This window comes from Coffea arabica, chromosome 9c (assembly GCF_036785885.1).
Source record: "Coffea arabica cultivar ET-39 chromosome 9c, Coffea Arabica ET-39 HiFi, whole genome shotgun sequence".
Lineage (NCBI taxonomy): Eukaryota > Viridiplantae > Streptophyta > Magnoliopsida > Gentianales > Rubiaceae > Coffea > Coffea arabica.
Window position 1 is genome coordinate 42055467 of NC_092326.1, and position 18910 is coordinate 42074376.

At 36.2% G+C, this 18910-nt stretch overlaps 4 protein-coding genes across 4 annotated transcripts; all 4 read left to right on the forward strand.

The window, feature by feature from the left end:
* Window positions 1-44: 44 nt before the first annotated feature.
* LOC113707776 (peroxisomal membrane protein PMP22-like) lies at window positions 45-4251 on the forward strand. Its single transcript, XM_027230098.2, has 7 exons — window positions 45-345; window positions 507-605; window positions 2345-2446; window positions 2845-2920; window positions 3534-3604; window positions 3711-3796; window positions 3901-4251. The coding sequence occupies exons 1-7, from the start codon at window positions 274-276 to the stop codon at window positions 3950-3952; spliced, it is 558 nt and encodes a 185-aa protein (XP_027085899.1). The 5' UTR covers window positions 45-273; the 3' UTR covers window positions 3953-4251.
* A 3761-nt stretch (window positions 4252-8012) lies between these two features.
* On the forward strand, window positions 8013-9260 carry LOC113709018 (probable F-box protein At4g22030). Its single transcript, XM_027231770.1, has one exon. It carries the CDS (start codon window positions 8013-8015, stop codon window positions 9258-9260), a length of 1248 nt encoding a protein of 415 aa, XP_027087571.1.
* Window positions 9261-10922: 1662 nt separating this feature from the next.
* On the forward strand, window positions 10923-12233 carry LOC113709017 (probable F-box protein At4g22030). Its single transcript, XM_027231769.2, has one exon. The coding sequence runs from the start codon at window positions 10923-10925 to the stop codon at window positions 12231-12233; it is 1311 nt and encodes a 436-aa protein (XP_027087570.1).
* Window positions 12234-13406: 1173 nt separating this feature from the next.
* On the forward strand, window positions 13407-14769 carry LOC113707715 (probable F-box protein At4g22030). The gene has a single exon (XM_027230005.2). The coding sequence runs from the start codon at window positions 13418-13420 to the stop codon at window positions 14696-14698; it is 1281 nt and encodes a 426-aa protein (XP_027085806.1). The 5' UTR covers window positions 13407-13417; the 3' UTR covers window positions 14699-14769.
* The last annotated feature ends 4141 nt before the right edge of the window (window positions 14770-18910 follow it).

Sequence of the window (18910 nt, forward strand, 5' to 3'; positions counted from 1 at the left end):
TTTTATGCCTTCTCACGCCCATTTACCTAACAACCCCATAGAGTCTCCCCTGTTCAAAGTTCAGACTGTTGTAAACAAAATACGGTGCACGACTATATAATTGTAGTGTGCATCTTGACCAAAGATATTTTCGTTGGAAAGTCTCTAACTCTCCGACCAATCTTAGAGAGGGCTAAACTAGTACGGATTGACCAGTACTTCGACTACAGTTTTCCTCGCTTTTCTCTTTCTCTTTCTCTTTCAATCAGGGTCCGGAGTAGAGAAAGAGAAAAGATGGGATCAGTTGCGAAAAAGAGTTTGGAACAGTATCTGTTTCAGCTTCAAAAGCACCCATTACGAACAAAGGTTTAATCTTCAACATCCCTTCATCTCTTCTTGAATTTTTTTTTTTTTTGCAATTTACTGCATATTAGTATGTGAAGTTTCCTTCTTTATTTTTTTTTAAAAAAAGTGTTGACTTTGATATGGGCTTAATCATTTTTCTTGGTTCTCCACTTTAAACTCAGGCGATCACTGCAGGAGTTTTATCAGCAGTGAGTGATATAGTGTCTCAAAAGCTCTCTGGTATTCAGAAGCTTCAACTCAGACGCCTTCTTCTCAAAGTGGTAATGTGTTGAACTATTCATTATAGCTGTTTTTCCTTTGACGCGATGGGTTATGTAGGTAATGAGACTGACTTAATTAAGGTCACATTTGATGGTCCTAAGCCCTTCAAGAAAAATGAAAATATGCAGTAGGAATATGTACGTGAAGTTGGCTAATTGACTTTTTTCTTTTCTTTGAAATTCAAATTTAAAATTTAAGAAGGGTAGGGAGAGGAAGGGGGATGCCAGAATGGGATGTTGAACATTGTTGTCATGTTGATGTTAGAAGGCCTCAACCACTTGGATTAGATCTTGCTTTCCTTTGGTTAGATAACTCGAACTTGGATCCCCTATCAATTCTAATACATGTTAGAAGATTTTCTTCTCTTATCTGGACTCGAAGTTTTGAACCGTTATTAATATTGTTACTTTTGGTTTGGTTACTTGAATGAATCCTGAGGAAAATATATTTTCGAAGTGCTTGGTGAATTCCTTGAACTGTTCTCGATTTTAGGATGAATTCTATCTGCATTAACATATTGCTCTGTATTAGCTATGCTAACATCTTGGTGTCTGGATTTACATATCTAAAATTTTTAACCACCTAGCTTAGTTTGAGGGCATTTGCTCCTGCTTTTGGAGGTTTCAGAGTAAAATCATATTGTAAAAGCATATTACAAGCGGGCAGTTTTAAATTGGATGGCTTGTAAGTTTACCCTATGTTTTATTCCTAATCCTTTTTATGACTTGCTCTTAAACATAACTCTTGCAATCATCTGGATATACCTGCTGTTAATTTGATGCGTTTTTGTTCTGCACCAGTATTACATAAATTGTATGGACGTGTAAAATGTCTTTTATTAACCTCTTTTTCCATCATACTTTTAAGTTCTTAAAAGTAACTGACCTTTGATATCTCCATGAAGTTCATATTCTTAGGAAATTTTGGTGGTTTTCAAGAACTTTGATTTTTCCTTTGATACTTTCTCACGTTGGGAGTTTTATAGCATTTGCACTGTTAATTAGCTTAGTGTTAGTAAGAAACATGCTTATGGGAGCTGTGGATGCACATAAGATTGCTAAATCAATCTTTAGGAGATTAGTAGTTTGAAGGACATGCATTTTAGCGTGCGCTTAGAAAGTTGAACTTTTTTTAGTAGGATGAATCCATCTATATGGAATATCAAATATATACTTGAACGCATAGTCCTTATCCTCAATGGCACAGCTAGTTGGCTGGAAAGAAACCCCTGGAAGATCTTCAGTTCATTTTCATCTATTCTCAATTTAAAGAAGCTGATTCATTGTTGCCCATTGTGCAATTTCTGGTCCTTTTCCTGTAGTTGTATTTTATCAACTTTTAGAGGTCAGCTTTCAGAACAAATCCATCTTTTATTACATTTTTATTCACCAACCTAGGAAAAATTAAATGTCTTGGTATTACTAGAGTAATTTACTACAAATGACTCGACTCAACATTTGCATATTAATAATTTTTGGATACAAATACATTGTATGTTTCCCAGCCAACCCCTGACTCTCAGATTCAAATTTCTCTATGTGCTTGATGTGACTTGGTTTCTGAAGCTTTGCTTTTCGCATCTTTGATGGAACTTGTGCTCGACTTGACAATATACTTGGAAATATGATCGTGCACATCTGATCCTTGTTGAACTAAATTTACAAGTGAGCATCAGCATCTGCAGTGTTTCCTGTTGCACTAATTACTGATATCTCTTTTCTGATGTTCTTCCAAGCAGATTTTTGGAGCTGCATATCTTGGACCACTGGGGCACTACTTTCACATGTTTCTGGATAAGCTTTTTAAAGGAAAGAAGGACACCAAAACGGTTGCCAAGAAGGTATAATCTGCCTCTGGACCTTTTCTTTTTCTTTGCCCCCCATAAACTTTATGGAGACATGGTTGATATAAAAAACTGAAAATTTGATATTCTCATAAATGATACAGCTGTGAAATTCCTGGTATTCCAGTGTGCACAAATAGTTCAGTCTGTTGAAAATAGTTATACTTCCCTCACTTTAATGTGCAAGTATGATCTTTAAGTGGTAATCTGGATAAGTGACTGGACTCTCTTACATTTTAACCTGACATGAATCATTACTGTTGTTGCTAACTTGCATTGGGCATGTTATCCATGACTGTCATATAATTAAGATTACTAGCAACAATGATGAAACAAAGGACAATGGCAAAATATACCTGTGTAACAAAATGTCGAATGCCCAAAATCTTTTTCAGGTCGTGCTGGAACAGGTTACTATTTCACCGTGGAACAACTTGTTTTTCATGATTTTCTATGGGTTGGCAATTGAGGGTAAGTTTGTAGTGTAACCTCTCAACTTGTTCTTAATTTGTTTGTCCTGCATTTACACCAAAAAGAAATGATTTGCTTCCAATGAGATGCCTACTTCTCCAAAGAAAATGTCAGGGATAACAAAGGAGACTTCTAGAAGTAAGATCCAATCTGCAGGGGTTATTTCTGCCTTCATAAGATTAAATACTTCTGACAGCTCTTGGTTTTAGAAGTTATAGGATGGGCTCGGAACTGGTGTACTTGCATTGAGATAAGTGGAGCAATAGTTATAGGGATTTGTAGATGCAAGACTGTAAAATTTGGGCTAAAAGTTTGAGTTGCTATGTGAAATCTACCAAGCTTCAAATGATGGTGGGTTGGGGGTTATGTATGTTTGTTTGGAAACGCAACTTGTAAATTGAAGTTGACATAGTGGTAGCTTCTGTCACAACATTGTGTTTAGCTACACTCGAGCCAACAGCTGATGTTGGATAACTGCCATAATAATGTTGCTCGATCTTTTGCATCACTAGCTTGGCAATTTGTGGAAATCATTCTAAACTACTTGGCAGTGTTCTGGGTAGTGTTCCCCTTGAGTCTTAACATGCCATTTGCTGCAATTCCAAATGCACAGGAAGACCTTGGATGCATGTGAAATCCAAAATCAAGAAGGAATATCCAACAGTGCAATATACTGCATGGACGGTATGCCATTTGCCTCGATAATCTTTCTGCAAATGCAGTTATATTATATGTCATCATTAAAAATGGCAAAGTGTGTGCAGAATGAACTGAACAAATGATTTTGCAGTTCTGGCCCGTGGTGGGATGGATAAATCACCAGTATCTACCACTGGAGTTGCGAGTTGTCTTCCAGAGTATGGTTGCATTTTGCTGGTAATTCCTTTCTGCCGTCTACCTCTAATTTTGGGGATGGAATATGCTCTGTTGATTTGATTTCCATCACTATTTGGGGTGTTAATCCTGTTTTACCATTTTAGGGGAATATATTTGAATCTTCGAGCAAGGTCTTTGGCATTGACGAAAGGCTGAGCATATGGTTTAGGTCAGGGAGATTAATCTATGGAGCTTATTACTTTTGAGAGGAAACAAAAGGAATGTATCCTTGGGACATTCTTGCATTGTTTGCTCTTTCCTTCATGTCGTCGCCCGTGTTCTTTCTTGCTTAACATTGATCATGTTAGCAAAAGTTGGCTAGCTTTTAATTGTGGAGTCATGGAGTACAAATGTGTTGAATCTACGTAGTCGTGTGTGTGGGATCAAGACTAAGAATTGTTAGCTGTCTGTCTTCTGGTTATCAATGTGATATTTTCACAAGTTCATTCTCCAAAGGTCCTGTTTGATTATTCAATTTAGTACTTAAATATAACGGATTCAGATAGATATTAACATGTTCAAATGCATTTGATAACTAAAAATTGAACATCTAAATTAATTAAGTAGAACTAAATTTTTTAGGCAAAACTTGTTTCTAAAAGTAAATGATAAGTTAATCGCTTGTCACTTAATATAACATAAAGTTTAAATTTAGTACTTAACAATTTAACAATTTAATTGACTCAAATTTCAGTTCTTACTTCAGTTTTATCAAACGCATTCCAAGTCATCTTCATCAATTCTGTGTTGGAACCCAAAAATGTATGACCACATCGAATTGGGAAGCATCTATTCTTATTCTTGGTTGGAAAATTGTTCAATTTTCCAAATTATTGAGTATTTTAGTGATTGCATGTCAGTCTAGTCAAAATTCAAGCAACCTTAATTTGTTCATGGTGCGTTGAAGTCTAGGTACATTTTGATTAGAAAAATTCTTCTTGTCATTTCAATTATGAAAATTGCCATAATTCAAATTAAAAAGAAGAGATAAAAAGAAAAAGAAAAGCCTAAATCCTAATTTGCTTTTGTTAGCATTATTGGGCTAAACGCTCATGATACAACAAAATTGGGCCAAGCCTAATACATTCTCCTACTCTAAATGGGCTGGCTAACTTGGTGACCCATTTAGTCCCAGGTTCATACGTCCACACACATGTGAGTTCTGACCCAGGCGATATACTTACTCGGAGTTCACCCCTGTTGTTGGTTTTGCATCACTCCAGAACCTATTGATACATTTCCAGAGGTACAAGAATGAAAAAAAGCCCAAAACACAAAAAAAGAAAAAAAAAAAGTCAGATTGATTATTATTATTTTTTTGGTCTTTTTTTTTTAGGAGACTGGAAGCTGGTTGGTTGTAAAATTATAAAACTTTTTTGAATTGAAAAACTTATTACAATGCAAACATAGACCTCGTCTGACGTGTACGTGGGGAGATGGACGATGTCTTGACGACTGGTTGAGGAATTGAAGTTGGTCAAGCATTGAATGTTTCGGGTCATGGTACCGGTCCCGTCTGGGGACCGCGATCAATTCAATTTGACCAACCCGCGGCACGGGCTGAGAGTTGAGACCATTTCACGCGCGCTCTTGGCCTCTAAGCTTCGCACTTCTTGGAACTTCAGCTGCTGACACTGACCCCGTCGACTGCCAATCTAAGAAGACACCAGTAAATCACAAACGCTCTAGGGAGGGTCAATACGTGATCATACTACAATCCATTGATATTATTATTATTATTATTGGTAATCAAATAGCATTTCAATAAATTCATGAACATTTTGGAAATCTTTTCCTCATCAGTTGATCACCAACTGCTTTGGAGGTGCTCCTGACTTGGTTGTCTGAAACCCTCATTTGTTGCAATTGGAGTGGAGGGTCTGAATTATTGTCTAAGGGCTTTTCGTTTCACATTCAAATTGAGTGTTAGGAGAAAAAAAAAAAAAGCATTAATGGTCAATGAAGAAATTCCAAACTAGCATTTAAGATTCCTGATATTATTTGTTCACCATTCGTTTTCTGGTCTGAATATGCCGTCACTCATCTCATACATTGAGCTATTTATTCATTTATTTTTTACTTTGAAATTGAGACCGCATAATCCACATCGTCTTCGGATTGCCTGAGGATAATGATGGGATGATTTGGTCTATATTTACTGCCAGGACTTGATGTTATCTTCGGATTACTGCCAGGATTGGTCTATAATCAATCTTTTCTATGTTTTGTTATCTTGGACTCTGGATGCTTGTCCAATGTTGCAAATCTTGTGTGGTGTAAAAGATCCCAATTTCTCTCCGTCAAATTCATTTGATAATTAGCAATATGATTTTTACCTATTTAAGGGCAAGCAAATGGTAAAATTATCTGTTTAGTTAATGAATATAACAAACGATTGTGACCAATATGTTTACATGGAGATAGTATTAGTTTCAATAGGGTCACAGGTGATAGCAAACAGAGAAGGTGGGATAAGACGTGAGATAGAAATTAAAGAGGAATTCACAAAGGAATTTAATGTTTTAAAAATCGAATTGGACCGGCCGGTTCGACCGATCGAACCAGGAATCGGACAAGTTTTCGATTCAATTCACTATTAGAGTTGATTTATCATAAAAATTGCAAAAAATCAATTGGACTGTTTTACCCAAATTGACCCATGAACCGCAGTTTTTCATTTTTCCCATTTTTTTAAAAAAATGAACCTATAGTTTTAAACATAAAACTCATATGTTGAACCTTCTATTCTCACCCTCAAACTCAAAGATCACCGTTTTATTTTGTAGTTCTATTACATTTTGTTTAATTTCAAAAGTTTCAATGCATTTTGTTTAATTTCAGAATACGGTTATGGTTTGTGTAGGATTTAAAATTTTTTTCCTAGTAGGTACAAATTGAGATGAATTTATTTGTTTGAATTTACAATTTTAAAAATTTATTTGTGCTTAAAAATATATAACTTTTTATTAGATGATGTCTTAGATTGGTCCATGGGATATCTTATTTTGTACACAAGTGTGTACACACACACACACACACACATATAAATATATATATATATATTTTTATATAATCATCGAACCAGGGTTGAATTGGTCCGATCAATTGAATCTCAATCTGATCACTTCACCGATTCAATTAACGATTCGGGTTTCAAAACAATGCTTAGCATGAGATCTTCTCTCACTTCCCACCCATTTCCTATCCCATGTTTCATTATCTTGCCATTTCTCTTTAGAAAGAATCATATTCTTTTTTTTCGGTTTCTTTAAGTTCCAATAACTAATTTCAAGGTAAAAAATAAAATATTAAACCAACACAATAAAATAGAAAATTATAAAATACAACGGAACATTTTCATAAATTCTATTTTTCTCCACTTTTTTTAGTTTGTTACTATCTTACTGTAATTTTTTTACCCTGCTATTAGTTATTAGAATTGAGGGAAAAAAAGAATTAATCAGATGTTTGTGAAGGTCAAATAACAATGTGACAAAAGGTGGCATAGAGAGTTGGATAAGAAGTGGGACACAAGATCTTTTGCATCATTTTACTTTCTTTCTTTCTTTTTTTTTTTTTTTAATTTTGCATTTTTAGTGTAGAATATAAATCAAGAATGGACTTAATTTACATTTGTCACTTAATAACTCTGGGGCTGGATATATGAATTTTTTTTTATTGCTAATAGATCGAGAAATTTATTCTTCAACTGCCGTAACATATTTTGCATGGCAATAATCATCATAACTAAATAGACTAGCCATGCCATTGTCTTGTTACTAAGAAATAGTCTTGCCCTGTCTCCTGGCCTCGTGGGCCGTTTCAAAACGGCACACTAGTATAAGAAAAGTTACAATTTGTGACTTTATTTTGGTAGTTTTACGTTGAAAGTCAATCAAGCAGCCAATTATCAGAGGGAGAGATCCAACCTTAGAAACAGTCTAACAACGATGAATCAATTCAAAGGTTGAACTTTATTACTGCATGTCCCTCTTACGTACTGTTCTCTATCTATATATACGTACGCCACCTTCAATCCTCTCCATATCACAACATATTTTTGTACTACTTCACAGTTCAAAATCTCCATATTCTCAATTCATAGACACATTAATTGTAGTCAGATATCCCTAACTAAGCCTTCAATCTTCAGGCGATTTTAATTGTCTAATAGATTCAATTTATCTATAAGAGTTCCTTTAGAATCACCAATTACATGGCAACCCTTCAATCTTCAGCCTTATTGCAATATTCATCACCTAAAATATGCAGAGAACGCACCACCTCAGCGATTCTTGGTATCCCAAAATCAAGGACTAGTAATATCCCCCTCCACAATCTCCAACAAGCTGGACCATTGGTGAAGGAGATGGAGTTGGCTAGAGGTTTCATTGGCCACAAAAAATTTACAAAGAAAAATGATGAAAATGTGCTAGCGGATTCATTAGTGATGGCAAAGCTTTATGCAGTGTTGGAAGCAGTTGCAGATAGAGTGGAAATGCATAAGAATATTGGAGAGCAGCGAGCCAACTGGAACAGCCTACTTTTGACGTCTATCAATGCAATTACTCTTGCAGCTTCAACAATGTCCGGTATTGCGGCCACAACTGCGGTTGGAGCCGGCACTCCCTTGGCGGCTTTGAAGCTATCTTCCACGATGATGTTTCTCGCAGCAACCGGGATGTTGTTCATAATGAATAAAATCCAACCATCACAACTAGCAGAAGAACAGCGAAATGCTGCAAGATTGTTCCAGCAGCTGCAAAAACAAATCGAAACAACGATAGCCATAGGCAAACCTACAGATGATTATGTAGAGGAAGCAATGGAGAGAGTTTTGGCACTTGACAAGGCCTATCCACTTCCTCTCCTTGGTGTCATGCTCGAGAAATTCCCATCTAAAGTAGAACCAGCAGTTTGGTGGCCTCAACAAGCAAAAGAGTCCGCCCACAAGACGGGTTCAAAAGCGAATGGCTGGAACTCGAAGCTTGAGAAGGAAATGAGATCGATTGTGGAGGTTATAAGAAGAAGAGATAAAGCAGACTATTTGAGCTTGGGTGGAAAAGCCTTGAAGCTGAACAAATGGTTAGCCATAGGTGGTCCTTTATTAACAGGGCTAGCAGCCGTGGGCTCTGCTTTTGTGTCTTCTTCTTCTCAAGTTGGTTTCTTGGCAGCCATGCTTGGAGTTGTGGGCGGTTCATTGGCAAGCATTGTAAACACGTTAGAGCATGGAGGACAAGTTGGAATGGCGTTTGAGATGTACAGGAGCAATGCCGGTTTCTTTAAACTCATGGAAGAATCTATAGAGTCTAACTTGATGGAGAGACGGGAACATGGTGAATTGTTTGAGATGAAGGTGGCATTGCAATTAGGGAGGAGCGTATCAGAGCTGAGAGATCTCGCAGCTTCTCCAGAAAACAAAGAAGGAGGTGCTAAGGAGGAGTTTGCAAGCAAACTTTTCTGATAGGTTGTTGTCAAAATTTGACAAACTCTTGTAAATTTATCCTGTACACACATGAATAGCAAACGTAATCTGTATATTTTCTGACTTGGATTACTAATATCAAATGTGGTAAAAAATTTTTTAATTCTTTACATTTCTGAATAGGAAATGTAATCTGTATAATTTTTTGACTAGAATTATTAATCAAATGTGGTGATTCTTTTAATTCTTTCTAATTGTTAATTTTGACTTGTTGGCATGAATTGCTTCAGTTCAAACAAGATACAACCAGATGTCTCATTTTTATTTTCGTTTTGCATCGACTTTCTCAGGTTATTGGTTTATCCTATTGCCATTGTCGGGTTTCCTTCCTGTAATTAATATATATTTCAAGTCACTGTGACATCGTACGATTTGACCAAAACAACTCGGAGACCATTTCACTCGAGCTCTTCGTTAGGCTGCATGCATCTTCAAACTTGAATTCCCGTCTGATTAAGCGTCCTTTCGAAACCAGAATTTAATTGACATTCGGACCTGCTTGCATTAATTATGCAATGAAGCCAAGTTTCCTCCACAACCATTAGGTGAACTTAAAAAAGTCATAGGTACTGTGCACACGAATGCTTAGTTCCGTAAAATCCTGTTGAGCTTTAGGTGCATTCAAATGCCTAAATCTTGTATAATTCATGAGTAAGAATAGTAATTAGCACATGTATTACATATGTGCATCGAAGCTCTATGCCTTAACCAAACGTTTGCTTCAAGTCTAAACTGCTCAATTTTTGTTTAAGGGCTATACTTAAATTTTCAGCCATTCTTTTCCATTTTATTTCTAGTTAAATTCAACTCGAAAAATATACTACTTTAGAAAAAGCATTAATCCCTTATACATCTTAAAACGGAATGCTTTAAGAGATGGATTGAAATACTGAAGAAACGTGAAATGCTAATGTAGATCGGATTGTGAGCCTAATTGTAGACCACGAATTAGATCTAAGAGATACATGCTTATGATGATAAAGAAAAATGATACCGATTACGTTGAATAATGTTATTAGAAAATTTAAGTGATTCTTGAATATTCCACATGAATCAAAAGTCAGCCAGTAAATCGTACCTAACTATTTTATAAACGAATACCAGGTTAATCAACAAGAGTATTTTGTATGGCACTTGTTGCATCCTTGGGATGGTGTTCTGAGATATGCATCACTATTTCTTTCTTTTGATGAAATACTGAAAAGACTTGTAATCCCATTAAAATAATGTTGCAGGATAACAATCGAATGGTCTTGCCTCGTGGGTAGGCTGTTTCAAAGTTTTCATATACTAAAATACTAATACTAGTTGATTTCTCTCGTATTATGGTTATACTCAATCCAAGCGGCTCAGTCCATTCATTAGGAAGTCTTTCAATGAGGAGAAGTAGTCTAAACAACGTTCAACCAATTCTACTGTAACAGCTTATTGCGCTACTATATCTGCTCTTATGTCTATTGTCCTCTACAGAGACTACAATTACATATATTAAAGTATCAAACACCACCTTCGATCTTACTTCAAACTCAATCAAGATATATATTGTCTGATTTCAGTCATCTACTTAAAATTGTTCACATCACAAAAATACTGCATTGGATTGGGTTGGACAGCCACAAGAGGTTTGCTTTAGAACAAACAATGGCATCTCTTCAAGCTTCGGCTTTTATATTCCACTCAACATCACCCTCTCCTTTGTTCAGGCTTCACCAGAAGCGAACCGTAAAGGCGATTCTTAATCATGTCACTCAACCGGGGTCATCAAACGGCCACAATGGACAATCGGGGGCGGCGAAGCTGGCCAGGGACTTTATGTCTTTGATCACTGCAACTACTCATGATCAGAAACATGAGGCCAGCTCCAATAATAACAGAAAATTGAACAACATCCATGCTGATGCTGATGGCTCTGATGATACTATGATAGTAATGGCAAAGCTCTATGTAATTGTGGAGGCAGTTGCAGATAGAGTGGTGATGCACAATAATATTGGCCAGCAGAGAGAAAATTGGAACAGCCTACTTTTGGCATCCATCAATGCAATAACTCTTGCTGCTGTAACAATGTCCGCTATTGCCGCAACAAGTGCGGATGGTGCCGGTGCTCCTGTTACAGCTTTAAAACTGTCGTCTACTATTATGTTTGTTGCAGCAACTGGGATGCTGTCGATAATGAATAAAATCCAACCATCCCAACTTGCAGAAGAGCAACGAAATGCTGCAAGATTATTTCAACAGTTGCACAATCAAGTCCAAATACTTATAAACATTGGAAATCCTGCTGAAAATGATGTGAAGGAAACAATAGAGAAAGTTTTAGCTGTTGATAAGGCATTTCCGCTTCCTCTCCTTGGTGTCATGCTTGAAAAATTCCCACGTATGGTAGCACCAGCAGTTTGGTGGCTTCGACAGCAGCCAGGGCAAGCTGAGGAGCTGACCACTAAGATGGAATGTTCCAATGGCTGGAACGTAAAACTCGAGAAGGAAATGGAAACAATTCTTGAGGTTATAAGGAGAAAAGATAAAGCAGAATATCTGAGGCTGGGCGGGAAAGCCTTGAAACTGAACAAAGTGTTGGCTATAAGTGGTCCTGTATTAACAGGGCTAGCAGCCATTGGTTCTGCTTTTACGGGATCTCCTTCTCATGGGTTTTGGGCAGCTATGCTAGGAGTTGTAGGTGGTGCGTTGGCAAGCATTGTTAACACAGTAGAGCATGGAGGACAAGTTGGAATGCTTGTCGAGATGTACAGGACCAATGCTGGTTTCTTTCAACTTATGGAACAAACTATAGAATCTAATATGATGAATAAACAGGAAAACGGTGAATTATTTGAAATGAAGGTGGCATTGCAATTAGGAAGGAGCCTATCAGATCTTAGAGATCTTGCATCTTCCTCTTCTTCTTCCAATGGAGAAGAACATGTCGAGGAGTTTGCTTGCAAACTTTTCTGAAGTTTTGCGAACTTGTGCGTTAGACTAAGATAACATATCATTTTTTAGGTAATAGACCTTTGTTGTAGTTGAAAAATGGTTTTAAAATGGAAGTCATGTATTCGTCATACTCACATGTTCAGCTTTTACAACGCTGGATATTTCTGGACTCGGTTCTTGGTTTTGAATATGTCCTCAGGTTGAACAGTATGAGATAGCCCTAAGGGCTTCATTCATTTAGAAAAATTTAAATGTGGGTGAATTCAGTTTCAATCAGTACCATGTGTTAGAACATGTTTTTGGACCATAGGTTGTCCACCAACAAAGTCGATGTGAGGGTTCTTACATATTGTCCACCAATATAACTCTCACATTAACAGTTGTATCCAAATTCGAACATATATTCTTTTTTTTGTGGGAAAGTGGTTGACTCTTATCAATTGAATCAACTTATGTTGGTACTGCAAATATATGTTTTAAGACAAATGCTGAAAGTCAAAAGTTTGAAGATTAATAAGGGACTTCTTTTTTTTTTTGGTTTGAAAGTAAACATTAGAGAGTACAAATTTATTTTGATGTCTAAGTTGAGATTATACAAACAATCTAAAATTTATAAAAGTTGTGCTTGAATTGTATGATCGCCAACATGTATTCATGAAACCATGAAACTTGTTGGTAAAAATATTTGAGGTTGCTATTACCGCAGCCCTAATTCTTTAAGATAAAATTTTGAGCATTCCCACCACAATATTTTGCAAGAGCATACACATTATCCTCGCAATACCACCATGCAAAAGATAATGAAGTATTAATAATCTAGACAAATTGATGAACGGCAGAATTTGGCAAATTAATTCTACCTTGCCTCTTTGCCCAATTGGATTTTCAAATCCATATTTCTTGGATTCATAATTTTGAGAATCAATAGATTCAGCAACCAATTGGTGGGCTGACGTCATTGGTTCAGTGACTTGGTCTAAATGTCTAATAAACCAAAGACCAGAAACAGTCTAAACAAAGAACCGATTCAAAGGTTGAACTTTAGGAGCACATTCAAACCTTTCATTGTCAACAGCCCCCTCTATATATACCATATTGGCATATTCCTCTTCTCCACCCCTTTGTATCATATCATTTCAAGTTTTCAACAAATACAATTCTCAAAAAAACACTTTGCAACCTCTTCTTCAATCACAAGCACAAATATGTCAACACTTAACTCTTCTGGCATCCTACACTCATCTCCCTATTCTGCAGTATCCCCCAGTCCATGCAAGAAAGGCACATTTATGTCTATCTCAAAATCACGGACTACAAATATTCAAAATCTCCAAACTAGAGTTTTTGGAGATGAGCTGGAGTTGGGCAGAGATTTGATAATCAAATCTTTGACCGGTACCCTTCTCAAGAAACAGGCAAACACCATTAGACCTGGTAGAGACAGTGCTGATGAATCAGCTGATTCATTGGTGCTGGCAAAGTTATACGCCATCTTGGAGGCAGTTGCGGATAGAGTGGAGATGCATAAAAATATTGGGGAGCAGCGAAAAAACTGGAACAGCCTACTTTTGTCGTCCATTAATACAATTACTCTTGCTGCCGCAACGATGTCGGGAGTTGCAGCCACAACTGCTGTTGGCAGTGCTCCTGTGGCAGCCTTAAAGATGTCCTCTACTCTAATGTTTCTTGCAGCAACTGGAATGCTATTGATAATGAATAAGATTCAACCCTCCCAACTTGTAGAGGAGCAAAGAAGTGCTACAAGATTGTTCCAGCAGTTGCATAATGAAGTCCAAACAGTTATAAGGATAGGTCATCCCACAGACAAGGATGTAAAGGAAGCAATGGAGAAAGTTTTGGCACTTGACAAGGCCTATCCACTTCCTCTCCTTGGTGTCATGCTCGAAAAATTCCCATCTAAAGTAGAACCTGCAGTTTGGTGGCCTCAACAGGCAAACGATTCCTCCCACAAGACGGGTTCAAAATCGAATGGCTGGAGCTCGAAGCTTGAGAAGGATATGAGATCAATCGCTGAGGTTCTAAGGATTAAGGATGAAGCAGAATATCTAAGGCTGGGTGGGAAAGCCTTAAAATTTAACAAATTGTTAGCCATAAGCGGTCCGTTTTTGACTGGCATTGCTGCCATTGGTTCTGCTTTTGTGGGCTCTTCTTCTCATATTGGTTTCTTGGCGGCCATGCTTGGAGTCGTGGGCGGCGCATTGGCAAGCATCGTCAACACATTCGAGCATGGAGGACAAATTGGAATGGTGTTTGAGATGTACAGGAGCAATGCCGGGTTCTTTAAACTTATGGAGGAATCCATAGAATCCAATATGATGGAGAGACGAGAAAATGGTGAATTATTCGAAATGAAGGTAGCTTTGCAACTAGGAAGGAGCTTATCCGAGCTCAGAGATCTTGCATCTGCTTCTTCTTCTTCAAACGAAGTTGAAGATGTCAATGAGTTTGGTAGCAAGCTATTTTGATAGATCAGGATTTTCTTACCCGGACGAACTCGAGTCAATGATTGTGTGTATATACTTGTATAACTGACTTTTTTTTAATCTGTAATTCTATTGACCAGATCTATTACATTCAATTATTTTATTCTTTTAAGTATGTTGATTCTGGGTATAGATATAAGTAATTGGTTTAGACTCAACAGCAACTTCTTAATAATTGAGATATCAAGAAGTTAAATTGAAAACAGCAACTTCTTAATAATTTTCTTATGAAATACTTTTCCACATTATTTGTCAAATCTCCTATCCAATTTAATTTGCAACATCAATACTTACGTGGGGTCCTAGGCAGCTTGAAACTTTTCAGCTAATGTGGGACGGTGCTATTCAATTATATTGTGAATTGTGAAGTTAAACATCAAGAAGTTAAACTTTTCATCAATACTTCTTTTGTTTATTCATCTCCGCTAGTTCTAATTTTCTTATGATTATCAATTGTAGTAATCATCCATCTTGTTGAAAGCGTGTTTGTGTACATTTGAAGACAACTTTTTAGATTCCATCTCTAAAGAGCTCTCAATCTCCCATCCTCTTTTCTAAGAATTTTGATCTATTTTAATTATATGAAATACATTAAATGCTTCCATTACATACATACTCCCTCCCTTTTTTTATAACTGACGTTTAAGAAATTTGCTCTTAAGTACTTTTATCTGTCGTTTTATTATTCTCATGCAGCATTAATTATTTTTTCACAATTTTACCCTTTTATCTCTCTTTTCATAATTGGTGGGAGTTAGTTTGCATTACTTTTGGCCTAGTAAAACAACACCATTTAATACTCTAGTGAGAAAAAACATGGGTGAATTGGACAATTAATGAGGGTACAAAAGGAAAGTAGTGTATAGATTTAAACAATGAAAATTTTTTCTTAATTGGTGTGCAAAACCTTAAACGTCAGTTATAAAAAAAGGGAGGGAGTATATACTATGTACATTTATTAATTACCACCATTTTTTTAAATTAATTTAAGTTCCACTGGTTGTTCCACAGCAGGGTGCAATTTATTGACCTGCTTCCACGCCAATTGAGAAAGAATCTCAAAAGCTTCAAGAAAAGTTGCAAATTATTGAGCTCTAGACATCAACTATCCCTTTTGTGTGGTAGCCTGTAGGCACCAAATATGTTTCAAGTGTTGCTGGCAGACTATGGCTTGCAACCTGAAATTAATATATATATATATATATATATATATATATATGTGTGTGCGCGCGCGCGCGTGTGCGGCGTTGCATAAGCAATAACTAAACAATATAAACAATGAAAAATTCAAAATAATCTCCAGTTAAGGTAATGAAAATTCATTTCAGAGAAGACGCAATATAAGTGAATTTTGCATTTGCTTGTGGCAGAATCCTGAAAAGGGATGCCGCTATGCTGCTGGATGAAATGTTTCTTCGTTTGAGTATCTTTACAGGAGTTCAGAACGCAAAATATAGTGACCCCTGGAGAGATTTTGCTGGTTGATTTAGGATATGATGACCCTATTACTCAAAAATAAAAAGAAAGAAACGAAATGCCAACGACTTAAATTTCACTATTTAAAGACAATTAATCTCAATCTTAAATAATAACCAGATCTCTTCAAAATTTTTCCAGTTCAATTATTATCACTGGTACTATATACTTGTTGGAAACTTTAGCTACGTATCATCCATGATTCATGATTCGCCACCCCTCCGGTGGCAGCTCCTCCTAATAACTTATTCTATCAAATCCCAAATTCCGAATTATAAAAAGGCTTCTGCCTAGCCAGCAATGAGTGGTAGCCATGATTCTTCGTGGACCCATTTCTCTGCATCTGTCTATTTATTTTTCTTTCATGGTCTGTTCAATTTAATTCTCCTTTTTTTTTTTTTGTTGCAGTAGGGCAAATGATGATGAGGGCTAAACGAAGGTGCCCGGAGGGGAAGGGAAGTGGGACGGGGAGATGGGTAATTTGAAGATACGAATCGTTGCCAGTTGCTTAAGTTTGAGGATCGTAAAAACGAAGGATTATCTTATCTTATCTTATTTGAAGCAATAATTAAGGACCAACCACTATGCAAAATCTCTAACGCATCCAACGTGTTAATAACTTAATATTGTACTAAAATAAAATGAACTATAAAACACAAAGCATAACTTGGTAGATTACCCAACAAATCAAAAATTAATGCAACGAAATGGAGAAAGGTAAACCAAGCAATCTATCAAACTTGAACTGATCAACCAAAATCCATCTGACTTTGGACTGCTTTAGCTGTTGGGTAGGTAATTCTAAAGTCTAACCCTTTATGTGCTGTCATTATCATAAAGCGTACGAAATATACAACGTAATTAGGGTTGAAAGATGAACCAAATTACTCGATATTCGAATGGAGTTTGACTTGATAAGAGCTAGTTCAAACTTGATTTGCTAATTAGTCAAATCAAGTTTAAACAATGTTTTCTATTCGATAATTTCAAATTCGATAAAAAAAAAATCGTTCAAGCTCGATTCAATAACTAAATAAATCAAATTTGAACAAAATTTCAAAATTGAGGGTGTCAACTGGTGATGTTGATGTTGATGTTGGCTTATAGCATAAAGAAACTCCCAAATATATCCTATCGTGTTAAAGAAAGAAGACTTCCTGAACCTACAATCTTTAATTCGAGGACAATGCCATTTTTATATTGTTAATGAATACACTCACGATCACTGATGATGACAACCATATGCAGTTGCATGTGAAAGTAAAATGAATTCTCTGAATGCAAGAAATTTCCAATTCTACGTTGCCAAAAGTGAACAGTTGTGTGAACGCTCTTTATCTGCAAATAGGACTGTCAATGGGGCTGGGCCAGCCCGAGCTCGGTTCGTTCGGCCCGACAGAAAGCCCGATGAGCCCGATCATTTAGTGAGCCGGTCTGAGCTTGAGCCTAAAAATTAGGCCCGAATTAAATGTGAGCCGAGCTTGGGCCTTATTAGGCTCATACCCGATATAGGCCCGGCCCTTTAATTACACATATATATAATATTTATATTTTGATATTATGTATAATTATATATCCAAATATATTTTTGCTAAATACTAAATATATATATAAATTACAAAACACAAAAACACATCTAAAAACTCTTTCATGAGCTTTCTTGAGAGCCAATATTAGTAATGCATAACTAAATCTCTAATTTTTCTTATTGGTTGAGTAACTTTTTGTATTGGCATATTATTGGTTGATTTTTTTTTTTGGTCTACAAACACAAAAATCATCAAGCATATTTGGATTTAAATCACAAGATTATAAAAAAAAGTTTCAACTTTTAAAGATGTATTGGCTTATGATTGCATGTTTTATTACTATTTTTCATGCATTTTAAACGGATTACATATAAATATTGTTGAAAAAATTTTGGTTTATATACTTTTTAAGAACTATTATTTGTTCATGTTTAGTTTTAATATTATAGTCTTGTAAATGTTAAATTAGTTTTACAACTTAATAGTTATAGTAATTATATTAAGAAAATTCAGGAGTAATAAGTGAGCTTGGGCTAAGCCCGATTAAGGCTCACAACCCGAATATTATGTGAGCTGAGTATGAGCTTCACATTTACGAACCCGAAACTCATAGCCCGAAGCCCGAAAATGTCTCAAATTAAATGAGCTGAGCTTGAACACATCAAAGCCCGGCTCATTAGGCCCGATTGACAGGCCTATCTGCAAATTCCACCATGCGTGTACCAAGGCGTAGAGAGAAATGATCTATGTGTAGTCAAAAACAGCAATGGTAAGAATATCTTCTCTTGAAAGGGCTATATATACTACTGTCATCTGAAATACAAATTTGCACCTAAAATGAAACCGAACATCAAAGTTTCCCCTTATATTTCATATGGAAAAAAATTTGCCTCAAAATTATAATTGGAGCAAAATCGACAAGGGTTTTAACTTGACCCTTAAACTAGCTAGTAAAGAAGCCTCATATTGAAGGAAAGAGAACACTTTTGCACATTCTTCACACGAGTAATGCCTTTCCATGCCTAGTAACTTGTTCAATAATTTCTCACACTTTATCCCACGTTGTGCGCAAAATATTGGCCAAGAATAGCCATATACATTTTTTTCTTTCATTCGAGCAAGTCTTTTCTTACCCTAGAATTGAAATTTTTGAGAGAAGGAATAAGGAAAAGGAAAAAAAATAAAACAG